Source organism: Ranitomeya imitator, chromosome 4 (assembly GCF_032444005.1).
Source record: "Ranitomeya imitator isolate aRanImi1 chromosome 4, aRanImi1.pri, whole genome shotgun sequence".
NCBI lineage: Eukaryota > Metazoa > Chordata > Amphibia > Anura > Dendrobatidae > Ranitomeya > Ranitomeya imitator.
Window position 1 is genome coordinate 621,716,659 of NC_091285.1, and position 19,262 is coordinate 621,735,920.

General features: G+C 44.2%; 1 protein-coding gene across 1 annotated transcript in view; it reads left to right on the forward strand.

The window, feature by feature from the left end:
• Positions 1 to 12,738, forward strand: part of CNNM4 (cyclin and CBS domain divalent metal cation transport mediator 4) — a 45,738-nt gene extending 33,000 nt beyond the window's left edge. The window contains exons 6-8 of the mRNA XM_069766628.1: positions 2,176 to 2,275; positions 4,665 to 4,837; positions 6,836 to 12,738. Coding sequence (XP_069622729.1) covers positions 2,176 to 2,275; positions 4,665 to 4,837; positions 6,836 to 7,024 — 462 coding nt within the window. The 3' untranslated portion in view covers positions 7,025 to 12,738. The remainder of the gene's footprint in view (positions 1 to 2,175; positions 2,276 to 4,664; positions 4,838 to 6,835) is intronic.
• Positions 12,739 to 19,262: the final 6,524 nt, after the last annotated feature.

The window sequence follows — 19,262 nt, forward strand, 5'->3', positions numbered from 1 at the left end:
CTTTGTTTTTATATAGTGCTAACATATTCCGCAGCGCTTTACAGTTTGCACACATTACCATCGCTGTCCCCATTGGGGCTCACAATCTAAATTCCCTATCAGTATGTCTTTGGAATGTGGGAGGAAACCGGAGTACCCGGAGGAAACCCACGCAAACACGGGGAGAACATACAAACTCCTTGCAGATGTTGTCCTTGGTGGGACTTGAACCCAGGACTCCAGCGCTGCAAGGCTGCATTGCTAACCACTGAGCCACCGTGCTGCTCTATTTTATTTCTAATAAGACTTTATTCTGGCTGTGTCTTTATTTACCATAAAACTATAGGATTAGTAATGGATAGGTGTCTTATAGATGTTTCTCCATTACTAAGCTGTGGGCTTGATGTCACCTAAAAATATACAGGTGACATCAACCCCACACATATGAACCCCACTTGCCACTGCTACAGGGCAAGAGGGAAGAGCTGGGCAAAGCGCCAGAATTGGTGGATCTAATAGATGAGCTTTTTCTGGGCAGCTGCGGGCTGCTATTTTTAGGCTGGGGGGTCAATATCCATGGCCCCTTACCAGCCGGAGAACACCAGCCCCCAGCTGTGAACTTTAGCAAGGATGGTTTTCATAAAAGGGGGGAGGATTGCACTTTTTTTTTTTTTTTTTGCAATTTCACTGCACTTGGAGTTTTTTTTTTTCCCGTTTTCCAGTACATAATATGATAAAACCAATGGTGTCGTTCAAAAGTACAACTCGTCCAACAAATAACAAAGCCTCACATGGCCATATTGACCGAAAAATAAAAAAAGTTATGGCTCTGGGAAGAAGGGGAGCAAAAAACAGAAACTGAAAATGGCCCGGGGGTGAAGGGGTTGCACTAATACAAGGTTCAACACGACTCTGACTTTTTGGGTCGGAGTCTATCAGCATGAGACATCTAGAATTGGGATGTCCACTCTTCCTTGTAGTAAGGCTCCAATCTGTCAGACTGCAGGGGAATCTCCTGTGTACAGCGCCCTCTTCAGGTCGCCCATAGATATTCTTTTGGATTCCGGTCTGGGCTGTGGCTGGGTCATTTCTACACTTTGATCTTCTGTAGACATATATCTGCTGTACATGAAATCACTCCAAGCAAATTGGGGGTGACTGGAGTACATTTTCACAAAAGTTGTGCTTCTTTAGAAAGTCACAATTATCAAAACATCCTAACCCCACCCACAGGCAAACCTCAAGAAAATAAGCAAATCAATGAACACTCATAATATGAAAGTTGCAAATGGAAAAACACAAATGGCCAAAAATGGTGCGAATACAATCATGGATTTGACCCATATTGAACTCTGACCATTCAGTCATCATCTGCTGGAAACATAGGCAGCAAGTGTTCAGCTTGCCTGCAGCACCTCCGCAGGTGAAATGGAGCATTGCACAGCGCTTATTGAAATTGCAGCATTCTGTGTATTGCGAAACCGACTGGTCCTCCAGAATGAGAAGTGATTTTTATATGAAGGGATTGTACTGTTTACCTGAGAGCGGCCATCAGTCAGAGCTGTAGTGGTCTCTGTGCCTCCAGTGGTTGTGGCACCAGATGTCCACTGATCGTTGGTGGTGCTGACTGCGAGCCCCCACCATTCTGCTATTGAAGACTTATCCTAAGGATGGCTCCTCTAGATCGCTGTCGTGGATAACTGTCGTCTTACCTCCCCCCACCCCCCCCAGAAAAAACCTCCAAAATCCGTTGCTGTCCTGTTGTCTAGTGTCATCTGTCTCCAGCAACAGAGGAGCCGAGACAGCAGAATCTAGGATCTTGGCCTTTCTGCTCTCTGTTGTCTAACTGCATACAGGCAGGTATAAGAGTATTTCGCTATTGGGCAGGCAAACCGTTGAATAATGGCAGGAGCAATGCGTGCTGGAAATTGAGGGAAGGAAAATGCCAGCACCTATAGTGCTGGTAGAATGCTAATTAAGATTGGGTAGTTTAATCAGAGTGAATTGTAAGTTACAAGGTACGAGAATTGGAACAATTCCTGGACATATTGGTCTGGTTTGACTTGTTAGGCGAGGTGAGATCAGTAAGGGTCACGCTTTTCTACAGGCTTGGTATGAAAGGATAGCTGCGCTCCAGGAGCCAACTTTATTTAGAGATTTCATCCTGTTTTTCTTTTTCCCTCTTTTTGTTTCCAGGGGAAGGTTGAAGTTGAGGCGGGAAAGGAGAACATGAAGTTTGAGTCTGGAGCCTTCTCTTACTACGGGGTGATGGCCATGAGCACTCCGTCAGCTAGTGGTGAGTGCGCTCCTCGCCTTCCAGGTGCTGGTCTCCTCTGAACACACATCTCCTCTCCTTTCTGGCCATTGCCTTATTCTTTTGTTTCCTCCTCATAGTCCCATCTTTTTTTCCTTACCTCCATCTCCCAGCTCCTGTCCGTCATTCCATTAAAAGGGGGTCTCTGTTTTCGAGGTTAGCAGGTAAAGGAGACTGCATGCTGCGTGCATAGCGCGTGCTCCCACCTCTGCACCGCTTATATGGCGTGTGGCCGCGGTGTAATGCCGCCATAGACGTTGCACTGTATAACCGTATTCATCTGCATGGTATTAGTGACCCGTTGTAACGTACCGAGGTGATTAACCCTGGGAGTCCTGCATGACGTCCATTCATATTTGTTCCTTAAACTCTTCGGGATCGGCCAGTCCCTTTTTTTGGGATTTTTTTTTTTTTACCCCTTCTTGCAAGTGCTGTAACTCTTTTTTTATTTTTTTTATTTTTTTTTTCCATTATCTTTCTGGTGATAGAAGCAGTGATGCCAAATATGTTCATTAACTTATTTTAAAACTGTGAAAGGGTTGATTTTAAACTGTCTTTTTTTTTGTTTTGTTTTTTTTTTTTTTTTATTTATACAGTTTCCCTAGCGTTTTTTTTTATTTATTTTTTTATTTTATATACTACATGCTGCAATACCGCGGTATATAGCATAAATTGCCGTCTCCTTTTGAAGCTCAGTCTATAGCTAAACCCGTGCCTCCACGGAAGCTTCTCGGCCCCACGTGATTGCTCCACAGAGGCCGGGGGCCGATGGGTGACAGTGAGCGTTTGAGATTGACAGTGGCATTTGGTTAAACTGAACCCATTGCAGTTACATGCAGATACTGGCTGTGTATTACAGCTGGCGACTACCCTGTATGGTACGGGCACAGCTCCTGAGGCCGCTCCATACATGCGCACCACGGCATGTACGACAGGACGGGTGAAGGGGTTGTACCAGTGTTGTAATTTATTGGTATCCGGGGGTCCATCTGCAGAGACCCTCCTCAATGTCGACAATGGAGCTCTTGAGCATTGGTTGAGCTCTCTATTGGTCTGCCGGAGAGACACCATAAATCAGTGGTGCATGTGCTCTACCTCCACTCCGTTTTGTCAGTGATCTGTAAAGTCTCATTCTTGGGATCGCTGGAGATCCCACAGCCGGACCCTAACAATCAGTAAGTTATCTCCAGTCCTGTTTATGCGGGATAACCTAAAGGGGTTATGCAAGACCTTTTTTTTTTTTTTCCCCATTGCCTCCCTTATCGGCAGGTAGTTGTGCTTTTACGATGATCTCTCCTGGCTCAGAGTCACTGCAAGGACCCGGCTGTCAATCAGCATGACAACAGTAATGCCCCGCCTACAGTACGGATAATTAGGAGCTGCTCTGTCAGTGTGAGGTCAAAGGGACTGGGAATCGCCATCTGGGCAGCACAGCGCAGTCAGGGCATTACTTAGCAACTACCTGCCAATCGGCGCCTCACCCCACGGCAGGAAGGGGAGGTGGGAATAACGCCAAAGTACCAGTGATCCTTACAACTTACAATCTTGGCACAAGTCTCTGCTCTTTTTTTTTTTTTTTAAGAAAAGTGATTAAGAACGTACAGGGAAGCAACTTTTACCTCAAGTGACTGTTATTCTCAGTGTATACTGCCCTCATTTGGTAGAAAAGGGAATCCCTTTTCTTCCATGTATTTATTTATTATGGATCAACCCTTTAAGTGCCCGATTTTAGTTAGGGTGGGGGTGGGGTGGCTATATCCTATGTTTCTTATTCCTCACATTCTGAAGGCCATTTTCATTTTTTCCATCAATTCAAGTGTATAAGGTGTTTTGGGTTTTTTTTTGTTTTTTTTTTGCGATTCTTGCAATGTTTAATAACAATTTGCACACTTTACCGAGCAGTGTGCACATCAATCTATGAGTCAGTACAGTAGGGACGATAACACATGTATGTTTTGGGTTTTTTTTTATTTGTTTTCCATGGTGACATATCTGTGTGAGTGAGAGCTTGATTTTTGTGAAATGAAAGGTCGTTTTCATTGATTCCATTTTGGGGTCTTTTTGGTTTAAAAAAATAAATAAAAATAACCCTGTCTGTTTGTGAAGATCGGTTCATTTATCTATTTTTGTGTGGGTGGAGGATGAGGGGGGAATCCACATTAATCACTATTTTTGTACCATTTATCGTGAAGGATCAAAAATTTTATTAGTTGCATAGTTTTGATTTTGGGAAAAAAAATTTCCCCCTCAGAATATTTAGTCTTTTATAGGGGTCCTGATCATATGGTTCCCATATAACAGACTGCTGCACTCATCGTTCCTGTCAGTTGTATGACCCTGTTACCGATGTCCATCTCTCTCCGTGTGACAGAGCTCCGCTCGCCATCTCATATGGGCAGCCTGAACCGGTCCACGTCGCTAAGCCATGACCGCTCGGACTCCTTGTCCTCCACCATCAGTGGCAGTAACACGCAGCTCAGCACCCAGGCGCAGTACACAGCAGACTTCAGCGTGCGAGCCCTCGCCGACCTGCAGTATGTAAAGGTGGGTGTCCTCATGTGCCAGGAGACCACCGTTCTCTTCTCAGGTGGGTGAAGGATGACAAGTCCCCTACATGGTAAAGGCGTTGGCCACCAATTTTCACTTTCTGATTGTGGATATAAAGAAATATGGATTCTCACATAAGGCAACAATGCCTCTTCACACGCTGTAGTGTGTCCTCCAGTGAGGGACCGCTGCAACAGAATTATAATCAGCAAGGTTGTCGTGTGGATTTTAATGCATCTTAACCATGTACTGCTATTTTTTTTTAGATATATATTGACCAGTGGTGAAAACGTTTTTAGAAATGTTTGCATATCCGTTTCTATTATGACAGTGGATTGCATCCTTTTCAATGTAGTGGAAGAGCATTGCACAGCCTATAAGTCTCCTTACACTGGCATGTCACTCTCCACAAGGAGAAATGTTACCGCTTACACACTATTCAGAAGCCTTTCTTACAGCCAAATCAGATCTCCTGCTTTGCACTGAGAGGCAACACCCTGAAATTTGTGCAAATATCGATACTGGTTTGGCTTTTATCAGAAGTCATACGGCAAGGCTCGATAAAGGGTCGATATTGACTTTTAGGATTGTTACTTCCAATAAGTGGCACTACAGTTCATGTCTACCTTCTCCCAGAAGCAGCAATTTGCATATTTAATTTCCCAGAGGAGCATTATTACATGGCCTGTAAGTCTCCTTACACTGGCATTTTAGGCTTGTCACTCCCCACAAGGAGAAGCGTTGCTTCTTAGACCCAAATGCAGTGGGGGTAAAATCAGTTATGAGTTTACGGTGAATATCCATGTGTAGCATATATATTTCGTATATGAATCCCTCCTTGTACTGATTAGTCTAAAGCCCCCCTCATGACTTACTCAAGTCAGAAGGAATAGCAGACCATCAGATCTGTATGGGGGCTTCCCGACTCTTCCTGATAGATGGTATTGGGGGATCGAGCGCTGGGAGCTTCAATGCCTGATCCTTTGTTTGCAGGCAGAAATGTCCGTCAGGAGGTTTTTTTTTTTTCTTTTTTTCTGGTGAAAACACATGAATGATTGGCCTACAATGGTCTTCAGTGTATGACCAGCTTTATATTTATATAGCTTTAGAAAAAATTTTTTTTAAACACCATAAAGGCTACTCACCAGCCCAGAAAGGGTCAGTTTTTGCTCTTATTTTTTTCCCCCCACTTTTCCTCTTTGTGTCTTTTGTTTCTTTAAAGTCCGTCATGAAGTTCTATAAATATGAGGTTTGTCTATTTACGGGTTTAATTTTTATGGTATTTACCAATAGGGCGGTGCTCACGAGATTCCTCAGGGGCGTGTGTTTAGAATTGCCCTGAGTTCCGCCCCCCCGGTAAAGACAATACAAAATAGCACTAAATAAAAAGGTAAAGACCATACAAATTAGCATGAAATCTAAAGCTCCATATCTCTGGAACCGTATGGCAGATTTTTAGCAAACAGCCGAGCAGCAGGGATAAAATAGGAGCCGAGACTGCCTGCTTTTGAGCTGGTGACACGTTGCCTTTAAGGATCTGAGTGGTGCCAGTCTTTGGCTGCTTGAGTCAGTATCCATTCTGAATGCAGTAATTATAGTCCCTTAGGGCTTGTTCACAAGTTTGTGTTTTTGCAACATAAGAAACAGCTGCATTTTACAGTATCGGGAAAATGAATGATGTCTGAAGGCTCAGGCAGACGCAGATTTGAAGCAGTTCCAGATTTTCAGCCTGTCAAATTTTTTTTTATAGTTTTTGCAGCATTTTTCACCCAATCAAATGAATGGGGAAAACTGCATTAAACAAAATGCGTACAAAACTGTGCATACTTTATAGTTTTCCAACCAACAGACATGTTTTTGGTGCAGAAATGAACCTTACACAGGAACCGATGACCTGAGGCCGTTACTTCTGGGGGGCTGTAGCTGAGAAGTACTGGTTTTATGTGGTGCCCCGGATTAGGAGTGATGGCAGCCGCTTTCTTTCTTTTCTTTCAGATCACCAGAGAACAGTACCAGGGTGCCCTGTTGTCTTCCCGTATGGACAGTAGTCCACAGTCTCCCGAGGGAGGAATCCACAAACCTGACAACTCCTTGTCGGAGCGCAGCGAGGTTTTGGTGGATGAAACGACCAGCCTTCTGAACCAAAGGAACTCTCAGCACAGCTTGCACCATAACGCGGTTTGACGGCACTGACGGCGCGCGGCTCGGCCAGTACTTTATCCGTTTAGACAAACCGTTTGCAATATCTGAACTGGACAGAGAGCGGCAATACACTGCATGCCAAGCTTTATCTTCCTAGGGTCAAACCAGAAAACGTGGAGGCTGCAGAGATGCCCTCTTCTCACCTGGCTGGTCCTCCGTCATTTATCTGCTCTCCGGAGCAACGTCCTGCAGCGTTAGAGGATACTGACCTACACGAGGTTTCATGGCTACCAAAGGGGATCTGGCGGATCAAGACTCTGCAATAATTTGGGGGTAGCGTGATGCTGGGGCAAGCATCAACTCAGGGAAGGATTTCTACATGTGCACTGGAGACCCCCTTCCAAAATCTAAATAAGGGGGTCGATTTGTTTGTCTTCCTGCGGGGAATGGGTAGCATTCAGTCTTCCTTTTTCTGTGTGCTTTATACCCACAAATTTGCCCGTTCTTCCACCACCTCCGCCTACCTGTCTGTTCTTATAGAAGCGAGCGAGCGCTGGCCCTGACTTTAATTACTGTATCGTCTGCCAAGTTACCCGGGTGTTAAGTTCTGGTTTTAGTTTCCGGGGCTCCATATTATAGGCTAAAGCAAGGCGCCTTTATTAATAAGCAATGTAACGGTATTGGTAAAAATGGTTGTTGCCACTTTCCATCAGTGTTGGTGAAGCTTTCTTTGTGCCAGGATGGGTAGATAGCCGGGCAGTGAAGAAAGCCTTCATTTACCACCAGTGTTGTATAGGGGAATTTGCATTACATTGCTGATGTAGCAGGGCAGTATAGATGGTGTCTGTGCGTGCGGCACTATTCCATATGCTCCTTTTACAACCCTCCCCACCGTACCCTGTAATTATAGCTTACTGCGCCCATTGGGGCTGTGGCACCACATCGAGTGGGTTATAAATCGGGTGTATCACTACCGTGGACCACCAGGCTGCCGCCGCTCCGGCGCACACACTATATCTTTTTGCGCTATGTATTTATACCCCATAATCGCTCATCTCACTGCTGCCCTGCGTTGCTTGTTTTCCTTTGTTTCACAAATGGAAATGGTTTTTAACTTTTTATTTTTTTAGTGTCCATCATACAAATAACATTGCGGTAAGGTGCGACATAAAGAAAAATCGTATGGTCGGGTGAAACGACAAGCTCGGCTTGCAGATCCATTTTAAACCAGAGTCCGTTTTGTCTGTATAATGCGTGTACGGGCATTTTATTTCTAGGTATGCCGACGAGATCATCCCCTTTTCTTTTTTTTTAAATGGTACTTGTAATGGGGCATCAGTGATGGCGTGTCTGTTAAACTCACCATATGTTTGAAGGAAAAGTGTGTATCGCCGCCACATCTCTGAACCTGCTGGAGCAGTTTTTCTTGCTTGGGTTAAAGTGCAGTTTGGCTTCAGGCGACTTCCAAATCCAGACGGATAACTTAACCCTTCCCAGGCCGAGAGGACGTCCTCAGAGTATGAATGATGACTCCTTAACCTTTAGGGTGCCCCATTGTCAGTTGGTCTTCAGACCTATGATGGAGGATGGAAATCTGTGTTACGCTGGTTACAGAGTAAAGCGCTTCACCCTCATCACATGAGGCTAATGGCAGTCACAGTCGCCAATATAGACTGGTTGAGGTGGCGTTCTGGTGTGTACGGAGGCGCGGGCCGACTAGTGGTCGGAGACGTTGATCTGTCGTGTCAGATTTCGGGCAGCTGAACGCTTTGTTCGGGAGATAAGCTGCGGAGATGTCCGTTGTCGGCTTTTATCATAGGGCACACAGGAGCGCTCGCCCAAACTGGTGCTCCTGTGTATGGCAAAGCAGGTGAGGTGGCTGTCAGAAGACGGCGATCTAATTCTTAACGGGAGGGTGAAGTGGGCTCAAACTGCACTTGGTGGAAAAGTGTGGGGGGCTTCACTGCGGGAGCGGACTGGCACATTTAATGGAGTTGGCACTCAACAGTTTATTTTTATTTTACTATTGTCCGCTTGTTTTGTTACGATTGGTGGAACGATAGTCTAATTCCAGCATCACAGAAATGGATAATTTTTTGATAACTGTTATCCACCACAGCTATAATGAGCAGTAATAAGTGGTCACGTACACAGAAGAGGGCATACATTCGTGGGGCCTGGGTCCAGTGACCTGATCCGGAGCCCCTGCCAACCTCCTCCTACCCGTCGGCACGCGCGGCTCCTCTTTTGTTTAGCTGGCACAATGTTATCGTGACGCACACATGAGATCCCACCAAGCCAGCTAATTAGGAGGAGCCATGGATGGCGACAGGTCGGAGGAGGTTGGCTGGGGCTCCTGTCCGGTGCTCACGGACCTAATCGCTTGGGCTAAGGTCCTTTGAATCTATTCACTCATCTCTAGTCACATACAGTAAAATATCTCACACACGTTCTGCCAGTACAGATAATTGTCTGCCATGTAGTGGCTACAGTCTGGGTATTATCACTTGAAGGGGTTGTTGGGTGGGCTGCTCACTTCATTATTGGGGAGTGAGTGGCGCTGATGATGATGCACCCTCTATATAACTACTTATACGTGTGCAGGAGTGCCCGGTATTGTTCACGTCTTATTTTAGTGCCTGATACCAGCCGAGTGTGCACACAGCCATTTCAGATAAGTATACACTTCAGGGTGGCAGCTGTAGGGCGGGCATACACTTCATGGTGGCAGCTGTAGGGTGGGCATACACTTAATGGTGGCAGCTGTAGGGTGGGCATACACTTCATGGTGGCAGCTGTAGGGTGAGCATACACTTCATGGTAGCAGTTGTAGGGCGGGCATACACTTCATGGTGGCAGCTGTAGGGCGAGCATATACTTCATGGTGGCAGTTGTAGGGCGGGCATACACTTCATGGTGGCAGCTGTAGGGCGAGCATATACTTCCTGGTGGCATCTGTGGGATGGGCATACACTTCATGGTGGCAGCCAAACCCACAGATTTTGGCAGAACCAGAAGACCCTAGATGGTGAATATGGACCTCTTGACTCGGCCCGGTTCTTTTGTTCTCAGGCGATGAGTTGCCATCAGACCCCTCTGCCGCTGGCTTATTTCCCTTCCCCGTTCAGCACACCTGCACCCTCAGGCTTCACTTTTCCTTCAGACCCCCGATACACGTGCATGCTGTCTGAAGTAGGTTTCCATCTAGGAACCCCATTTTGTAGTTGTGGATTTGGTGAATATGCGGGTGTTTGAGGGATAATTGGCTTGTCCCCCATAGGGCTTACAGGGCCTGATGTGACAGTATATGGGATGTACTGCGCTGCAGAATAGGATTGTGCCATATAAGCAACAGAAAATATTATGCATCCAAACGTGAGTAATTCTTTTTAAAGTACATTGCAGGATTGTATCTTGTACTAGTCCAGAGTAACAGTCTGTGTAATAATCCAGAGCTGCATTCTTAATGCTGCTGGTTGTTATTCGAGCCAGTGGACAGGCGCATTCCTATTAACCTACAATGTAATGGGCGCCATCTCCCTGTACAATACCCAGAATGTGCATATTATCAGCTCTGTGCAGGCACTAGGCCAGTGGTGAATACTGGGAGATTTCAGCTCTGAAGGTTCCAGAATTGTGAATGCAGCTCTGAATCCACAACACAAGCCGTTACACTGCATTAAATTACGAGCAATGCAGTACATTTCGAAAATTACTCCACTTTATGTATAATAATTCTAGATGTAAACTGTGATCCGTATACAATTAGCACATTTTAAAAGGGGATGTCCAGCTTTAAAAATTGATGTATTTTTTTAGGATAGGTTTTACACCCCTTTAAAAAAAAAAAGAAGACTTCTCCCATGTCAATGAGCAAAATGTTTAACAGTTATCGACAGATATGTCGTCCATTGTTGAAAAAATTATCATGTGTAAATCAAAACCCCCCGCACAAAAAAAAATTGGCACAACTTCCCATTTACTTGAATTCAGCCGAACTGCGATATCTGGACTAGATGGGGGGCTTCTTGGGGGACGAGGGAGAACCCATGCTGCTGCCGGACACTTCTGATCGGCTTCTGTATACCATGCCATTGATGAAGTACACTGCGGAGGCTTTGATCAGATAGAGCGGCATTGTAGCGGTATACTCATGAATCGGATGGGCGGTTATTGTGGGATCACTGGGCCCCCGACCTTTCCTGTGAACAGTGGTTCTGTAACCTCCAGGTAAGCCAAACCTCCGACTCCACCAAATTGGGCTCCGACTCCACTACTCCGACTCCACACCCCTGACAGGTCTGTGGAGTCGGTCAGGCCCCTTTCACACATCAGTTTTTTGCCATCAGTCGCAATCTGTCGAATTTTGAAAAAAAGAATCCTGCGACTGATGCCACCGGATCCGGTTTCTTTCTCATAGACTTGTATTAGCGACGGATAGCCTCACGTTTCATCGGTCGTGCGCCGGATCCATCGAAAATTGTCCGGCGGCCGGAGACAACGGACAAAGTAACTTTTTGGGGTTTTTTTTTTGGGTACGTCGAAAAATCAGACAGTGGTGGATGGAGGCCTATGGGCGCCCGATCGGTCAAACGACGGACGGCGACGGATTCCGTTTTTTTTTTTTTTTACCGAGCATGCTCCGATTTATTTAGGATCCAATTAGTCTGATTCGTCGAAAAAACTAATCCGTCGCATCAGTTTTTCACACTCTGCCACGGATCCGTCGAGCCAACGGATTGACTGAGGGCAAAAAACTGATGTGTGAAAGGGGCCTTAGCCAAATCTCCGACTCCTCAATTTCCACGACTCCGACTCCACCAAATTGGACTCCGACTCCACAGCCCTGGTAACCACTATGTAATACATTGTATTGGCTGGTCATGTATGTGCCCCCCCTGCTCTATTCAGTATTATGTGCCCGAGATGATCTCCAGCATTCCCATAATAATGAAATAGCGCAGTAGCACTTGTTCAGTAAACGCGGGGGCACTCTGCATCATGATTGGTGTAGGATAGTGATGTTATCTGAGCATGCTCCAGTGCTACCCGAGTGCCTTCGGAGTGCTCAAATAATAAATTGGAGTCCCCGTGGCTGTTTGACAATTGCAATACATGCAGGTATTCCTGTTTTTTAGGCAATCCCTGCATCTGTTGCGGCCGCGGGGACTCTAACGTATTATTCGAGCACTCAGATAGCACCCAAGCATGCTCAGATAACACCTTATCCAAGCCCGTTCGCTCATCACTAGCGCCGATCATACATTTAAAGTGTTTTTTGTTTTCTTTAAAGAAATTGGCTTCATCTTGTATTTCAGAAAACCCCTTTTAAAAAGGAAAAATAGACCTATAAAAACAAATAATGGCTGCCCATATTAATCAGATTCCGGCTTTTATTAGTCCAGATTTGGTTGGGATATGAAAGCCGTGGTGGGATTGGTGGCTACAAGGACTAATGGGCTTCTAATGCGCACAAGCCATACGCCGTCTGGTGCAGGATCCTTCGCTGCGGTGAGGAGATCGCCGGATCTGATCCTTCTTGCTCAGGGACTGGAAACGAAGCAGAATTCTGAAATTAAAATCTTCACCTGTTTACAGAGTTCCAGAAGAAGGGAAATGGTTTTGGTTTTAATTTTTTTTTTTCCCTTGGTTTTCTTTACCCACAGAAGGGGTGGTGGGTGGAAAATAAAGTGTGTACGATTTACGATGATTGTAAATAAAAAATTGTTTAATTATTAAAAGAGTTTATTATTTAATGTTTTTGTCTGGAGCCGTTCTGTACGTGTCAGCCTTGTGTAGATTGTGGCATGTCTGCTGGTGTCTAGTATGTCTGTGTCCTGCAGGGAATCGCCCCCTCCCTCCTGACATATGGCGACCATCACCCTGCTTCTGGCCCTCTTGGATCCCACCGTTTAACCCCTTAATGACAACCCAATTTTGACCTTAATGACCAAGCCAAAATTTACCATTCTGACCAGTGTAACTTTGATGTTATAGCTCTAGAACGCTTCAACGGATCCCACTGTTTCGGAGATTGTGTTTTTGTGACACATTGTACTTCACGATAGTGGTAAAATTTCTTCTATATGACTTGTTTGTTTGTGAAAAAAATGGAAATTTGGCAAAATTTTTACAAATTTCACAATTCTCAAAATTGTAATTCTTACATCCTTAAATCGGAGAGTTCGGTCACATAAAATAGTTAATAACATTTCCCACATTTCTACTTTACATCAGCACAATTTTGGAAACATTTTCTTTTTGTTAGGAAGTTATAAGGGTTTAAAGTTGACCAGCGACTTCTCATTTTTCCAACACCATTTACAAAATTTTTTTTTTTTTAGGGACCACCTCACATTTGAAGTGACTTTGAGTGGTCTACATGACAGTACCAAAAAGTGACATCATTCTACAAAAATGCACCCCTCAAGGTGCTCAGAACCACATTCAAGAAGTTTATTAATGATTCAGGTGCTTCACAGGAACTGAAGCAATGTGGAAGGGAAAATTAAATGTAAATTTTACATCAAATTTACTTTAGACCCAAACTTTTTTTTTTTTTTTTTTCCACAAGAATAATAGGAAAAAATTTACCCCAAAATTCGTTGTGAAATTTTTTTTCTGAAAACACAGATACCTTATTTGTGGGGGAAATCTACTGTTTAGGCGCATAGCAGGGCTCGAAAGGGAAGGCGTGCCATTTGACTTTTTTTTTTTTTTTTTTTTTTGTCACCGTTTCTCTATCCTCCGACGTAGATAATGTCAGAAGAGTGAAATCAATAAAACAGCCGGCACACTTTATTTCTGATTGCCGTTATTCACTGAGTAACAGCGATCACAAGATTGGACCCTGGAAAATGAGGGAAAGGATAAAGTGACAGACCCCTCACTAGACAAGGAGGATAGGAAGAGAGCACGTGTGACAGACTCCACTGGTGGGAGAAGGACTATACTAATATTGTCTATTAGGTTTGGGGAGCCATGCCATCTGCTGGTGTAGGTCCACTGTGCTTTATCAAGACCAAAGTCAGCGCTGCCATCTACCAGGAAATTTTAGAGCACTTCATGCTTCCCTCTGCCGATAAGCTTTTTGGAGACGGAAATGTCATTCTCCAGCAGGACTTGGCACCTGTCCACACTGCCAAAAGTGCCAATACCTGGTTCAAAAACAACAGTATCACTGTGCTTCATTGGCAGCAAACTCGCCTGACCTTAACTCCATAGAGAATCTATGGAGTATTGTCAAGAGGAAGATGAGACACCAGACCCAACAATGCAGACGAGCTGAAGGCTGCTATGAAAGCAACCTGGGCTTCCATAACACCTCAGCAGTGCCACCGGATGATCGCCTCCATGCCACGCCGCATTGATGCAGTAATTGAGGCAAAAGGATCCCTGACCAAGTACTGAGTGCATTTACTGAACATACATTTCAGTAGGCCAACATTTTGGATTTTAAAATAATTTTTCAAGCTGGTGTTGTAAAGTATTCTAATTTACTGAGATAATGACTTTTGGGATTTCATTGGCTGTAAACCATAATCCTCAACATTAACAGAAATAAACACTTGAAATACATCACTGTTTGTAATGACTCTATAGGAGTTTCACTTTTTATATTGAAGAACTGAAATAAATTAACTTTTTGATGATATTCTAATTTTGTGAGAATCACCTGTATATAGAACTAAGGTTTGTCATTCCCAGAATGCTGCACCTGAAGTGAGCAGGACATGCTGTCATTTGTAGATTCTTCACAGAAGTATTGGGAGGATAGCTTTACTTTGTGTCGCACCCTAATAGGGAGGGGAGAAGTCCCATCATGTCGGAGTGCTATTTTGTCACTGAAGTGATGAGGTGTGTGTGTGTGTCTAATGTGTTTGTGTGTATGTGTATAATGTGTTTTCGCTCCCCTTCTTTCCAGAGCCATAACTTTTTTTTATTTTTCCATCAATATGGCCTTGTGAGGGCTTATTTTTTGCATGCTGAGCTGACGTTTTTAATGATACCACTTTTGTGCAGATACGTACTTTTGATTGCCCATTATTGCGTTTTAATGCCATGTCACGGCGACCAATTAAATGTAATTCTGGCGTTTTGATTTTTTTTTTTTTCTCGCTACGCCGTTTAGCGATCAGGTTAAGGCTGCCGTCACACTATCAGTATTTGGTCAGTATTTTCCATCAGTATTTGTAGCCAAAACCAAGAGAGGGTGATAAATGCAGACGTGGTGCATATGTTTCTATTATACTTTTCCTCTAATTGTTCCACTCCTGGTTTTGGCTTACAAATACTGAGACCTCTGGTTGTGATGGCAACGCAGCGATGACCCCCGATCACGTGACGGAGGTCAGCGGTGCATGTATTTCCGGACTGGCATCCGGAAGTGCATTTAAATGTCAACTGTCAGAGTTTGACAGCGGCATTTAACTACTTAATAGGTGCTGGCGGAACGCGATTCCGCTGGCGCCTATTGCTGGCACATGTCAGCTGTTAAAAACAGCTGACATGTCGTGGCTTTGAGGTGGGTTCACCACCGGAGCTCACCTCAAAGCGAGGGATACTGCCAGCTGACGTACTGTTCCATCAGCTGGCTGTAAGGGGTTAAGAAACAACAGTTTATAGTTCTACATTATGACGTCCCAGACACTACACACATGTGCATCAACGTCAGTAGCAAAAGCAATTGTGCAAAAGTGTTTTGAAGACTACTTTCGTTTATAATCTGTGTTTTTAGAATTATAACCGAATATTATAACGTTTCATATCATTTCTCAAAAACCTTACGTGATAGTAAAAATCAGAAGTCATTTTTAAATCAGCATGAAAAAAATCTATCAGGAACACTCAAAGTTGTCCAAGGGACAAAACTTTTGTGATGTCTTAGTCCTAATACCCCGACCTAAAGGGCGTCACTGTCGGTACTGGGCGCGTTGCCGTCGTCACTCTCTAGGCAGCACAAAATGTCACGCAGGCCCTAACGAGAGTCAGAGATGCGATCTGCTAGGCCGCACGTCGCAGATTGGGGAGTTACTCGTTTCACTCATCACACTGGTCTCCTTTATTATCTGAAGCTCGGCCAAGGTCCCCATTTTGTATTGTGCGTCTACACTGGTAGCGACGGCTCACACGAACGTCCCTCTGCTGCGGCCTAGTCGTCTCCAGCTCCGCTCTCCAGTATCTGGTCTCTCGGCTCCTTTACTCGGATCTGGTCTCTCGTAATTACGACTAGAAGTGAGCTCGCTGTACTGCACATATGTCCTGCTACAGGTTCAGGTGACGGCTCCTGCCCTTCACCGCCTTCCTAGGCCTTTTTCTATCACCTGACCTGGTGTCTCCTCCAATCTCTTTGCCCAGAGGACATGCACTTCACTCTTGAGTTCCTACTAATGCAATACTGCTTTAATGTTCTCTATTGTCTTTGACCAGCAGATGGCAGTGTTCGCTTGCAGATACTCTGTCAGGCACTACTTGCACAACTTCTCCTACCCCTCCCTTGGCCCCCATAAAATAATAAAGCTTATACCCGCCTCCCGTGCCAAGGCCGTTCCCGCGGTGTCGGCACATCTCCCAGGGCTCCTGTGCTGTTTTGTGACACGTGAAGCCAGCGCCCAATCAGCGCTGCTGTCCTGTCAAACAGCAGGAAGAGGAAGTCAGGGATCAGCTGCAGCCTGAACTTCCTCTTCATGTTCGATTTGTCTGTACGCGGAGACCACGTCGGCATCACAACAACCGCACGATAACGGCGTTGGCACGGAAGAGGAGTATAGGCTTTATTATTTTATTGGGGCCGAAGATTTGATTAAGAAGGGGTGTCCTAGCAATGGACAACCCCTTTAAAGAGAACCTGTTAGCAGAAAAAAAAAAACGCTATTAACCTGCACATATGGGATTAATCTGCAGGTTAACATTGTTATTGACACGCCCGGTGCCTGAACTTAGCTGAACGTTGCGGGCAGAAAATGATCTTTATTCCCTCTGGAAACATTCAGTTTCATTCATGGGCACGGTGCCGACGCGCGTCCAGTCACTGAGTATAGAGAGCAGCGGCTGTAACTGCACCCCGTCTCTGAATGACACTAGCTCTGCTCAGGGGCTGGCTGTCCGTCAGGGCCGGGGGGGGGGCGCGGATACACCCGCCGCTCTCTATACTCAGTGACTGGACGCGCGTCGGCGCCACCCTCATGACTGAAATTGAATGTTGCCGGGGGGAATAAAGATCATTTTCTCCCCGCAGCGTTCGGCTAAGTACATTGGTCGGGCAGGTTAGTAACACCATTCACCTGCAGATTAACCCAATATGTGCAGGTTAATTGCATTTTTGCTGGCGACAGGTTCTCTTTAAATATAATGACCTGGGATCTGATTTGGGTGAGGGGCCTTTCATTAGCCGCATTGCTCAAAAATATACTCCAGCGTTTGTGGTGACCGGCTGCTCGTGCATCGCCCCTGTAATGTGCTCTCCTAGGCCGACCTCTCCGCACTATAGCATAAATCTATAGAATTATACCCCTAATGTGGGTGACACTAACACCCCAAACTGGTGCCAATGGGACAAATTTACTAAAGTTTGCACATGGGGTCCTTGTTCAAAACTATGCGCCCTGTTACCTAGTGCAACCAATCAGTGCGGGGCTCATATTTCAGGGCAGTTTAAAAAAATTGGAATGGTGTTCTAATTGGTTGCTACCGGCAACAAAGCCTATTTTTGATTAGTATTATATAAATTATGCAAATTACTGTCCATATTAATGCCCATGACCTGTGCCAGGTATGATGGGGGAGCAAAAGTTGTATCATGGACACTTGTGAGAGGAAGTTATTCTTCCTGACGTAGATAGATTATGGGATAGATAATAGATAGCAGGTAGGTAGATGATATATTATGGGATAGATAGATAATAGATGATAAATAGATAATAGATAGAGGATATATAGATAGATTATGGGATAGATGATAGATAATAGATGGAGGATATATAGATAGATTATGGGATAGATAGCAGGTAGGTAGATGATAGATTATGGGATAGATAGATAATAGATGATAAATAGATAATAGATAGAGGATATATAGATAGATTATGGGATAGATGATAGATAATAGATGGAGGATATATAGATAGATTATGGGATAGATAGCAGGTAGGTAGATGATAGATTATGGGATAGATAGCAGGTAGGTAGATGATAGATTATGGGATAGATAGCAGGTAGGTAGATGATAGATTATGGGATAGATAGCAGGTAGGTAGATGATAGATTATGGGATAGATAGCAGGTAGGTAGATGATAGATTATGGGATAGATAGCAGGTAGGTAGATGATAGATTATGGGATAGATAGATAATAGATGATAAATAGATAATAGATAGAGGATATATAGATAGATTATGGGATAGATAGCAGGTAGGTAGATGATAGATTATGGGATAGATAGCAGGTAGGTAGATGATAGATTATGGGATAGATAGCAGGTAGGTAGATGATAGATTATGGGATAGATAGCAGGTAGGTAGATGATAGATTATGGGATAGATAGCAGGTAGGTAGATGATAGATTATGGGATAGATAGATAATAGATGATAAATAGATAATAGATAGAGGATATATAGGTAGATTATGGGATAGATGATAGAGGATATATAGATAGATTATGGGATAGATGATAGATAGAGGATATATAGGTAGATTATGGGATAGATAGCAGGTAGGTAGATGATAGATTATGGGATAGATAGATACAGGTAGTAGGTAATAATAATAATAATAATAATAATTTTATTTATATAGCGCCAACATATTCCGCAGCGCTTTACAAATTATAGAGGGGACTTGTACATACAATAGACATTACAGCATAACAGGAATACAGTTCAAAACAGATACCAGGAGGAGTGAGGGCCCTGCTCGCAAGCTTACAGACTATGGGGAAAAGGGGAGACACGAGAGGTGGATGGTAACAATTGCTTTAGTTATTCGGACCGGCCATAGTGTAAGGCTCAGGTGTTCATGTAAAGCTGCATGAACCAGTTACCTGCCTAAGTATGTAGCAGTACAGACACAGAGGGCTAATACTGCATAAAGTGTAGATTACAGAAGATAGATAGATAGAGTATGGGATAGATAATAGATGATACCTGATAAACAGATAATAGATAGATGATACCTGATAGAGGATATATAGATTATGGGATAGATAGAGGATATATAGGTAGATTATGGGATAGATGATAGATAATAGATGGAGGATATATAGATAGATTATGGGATAGATAG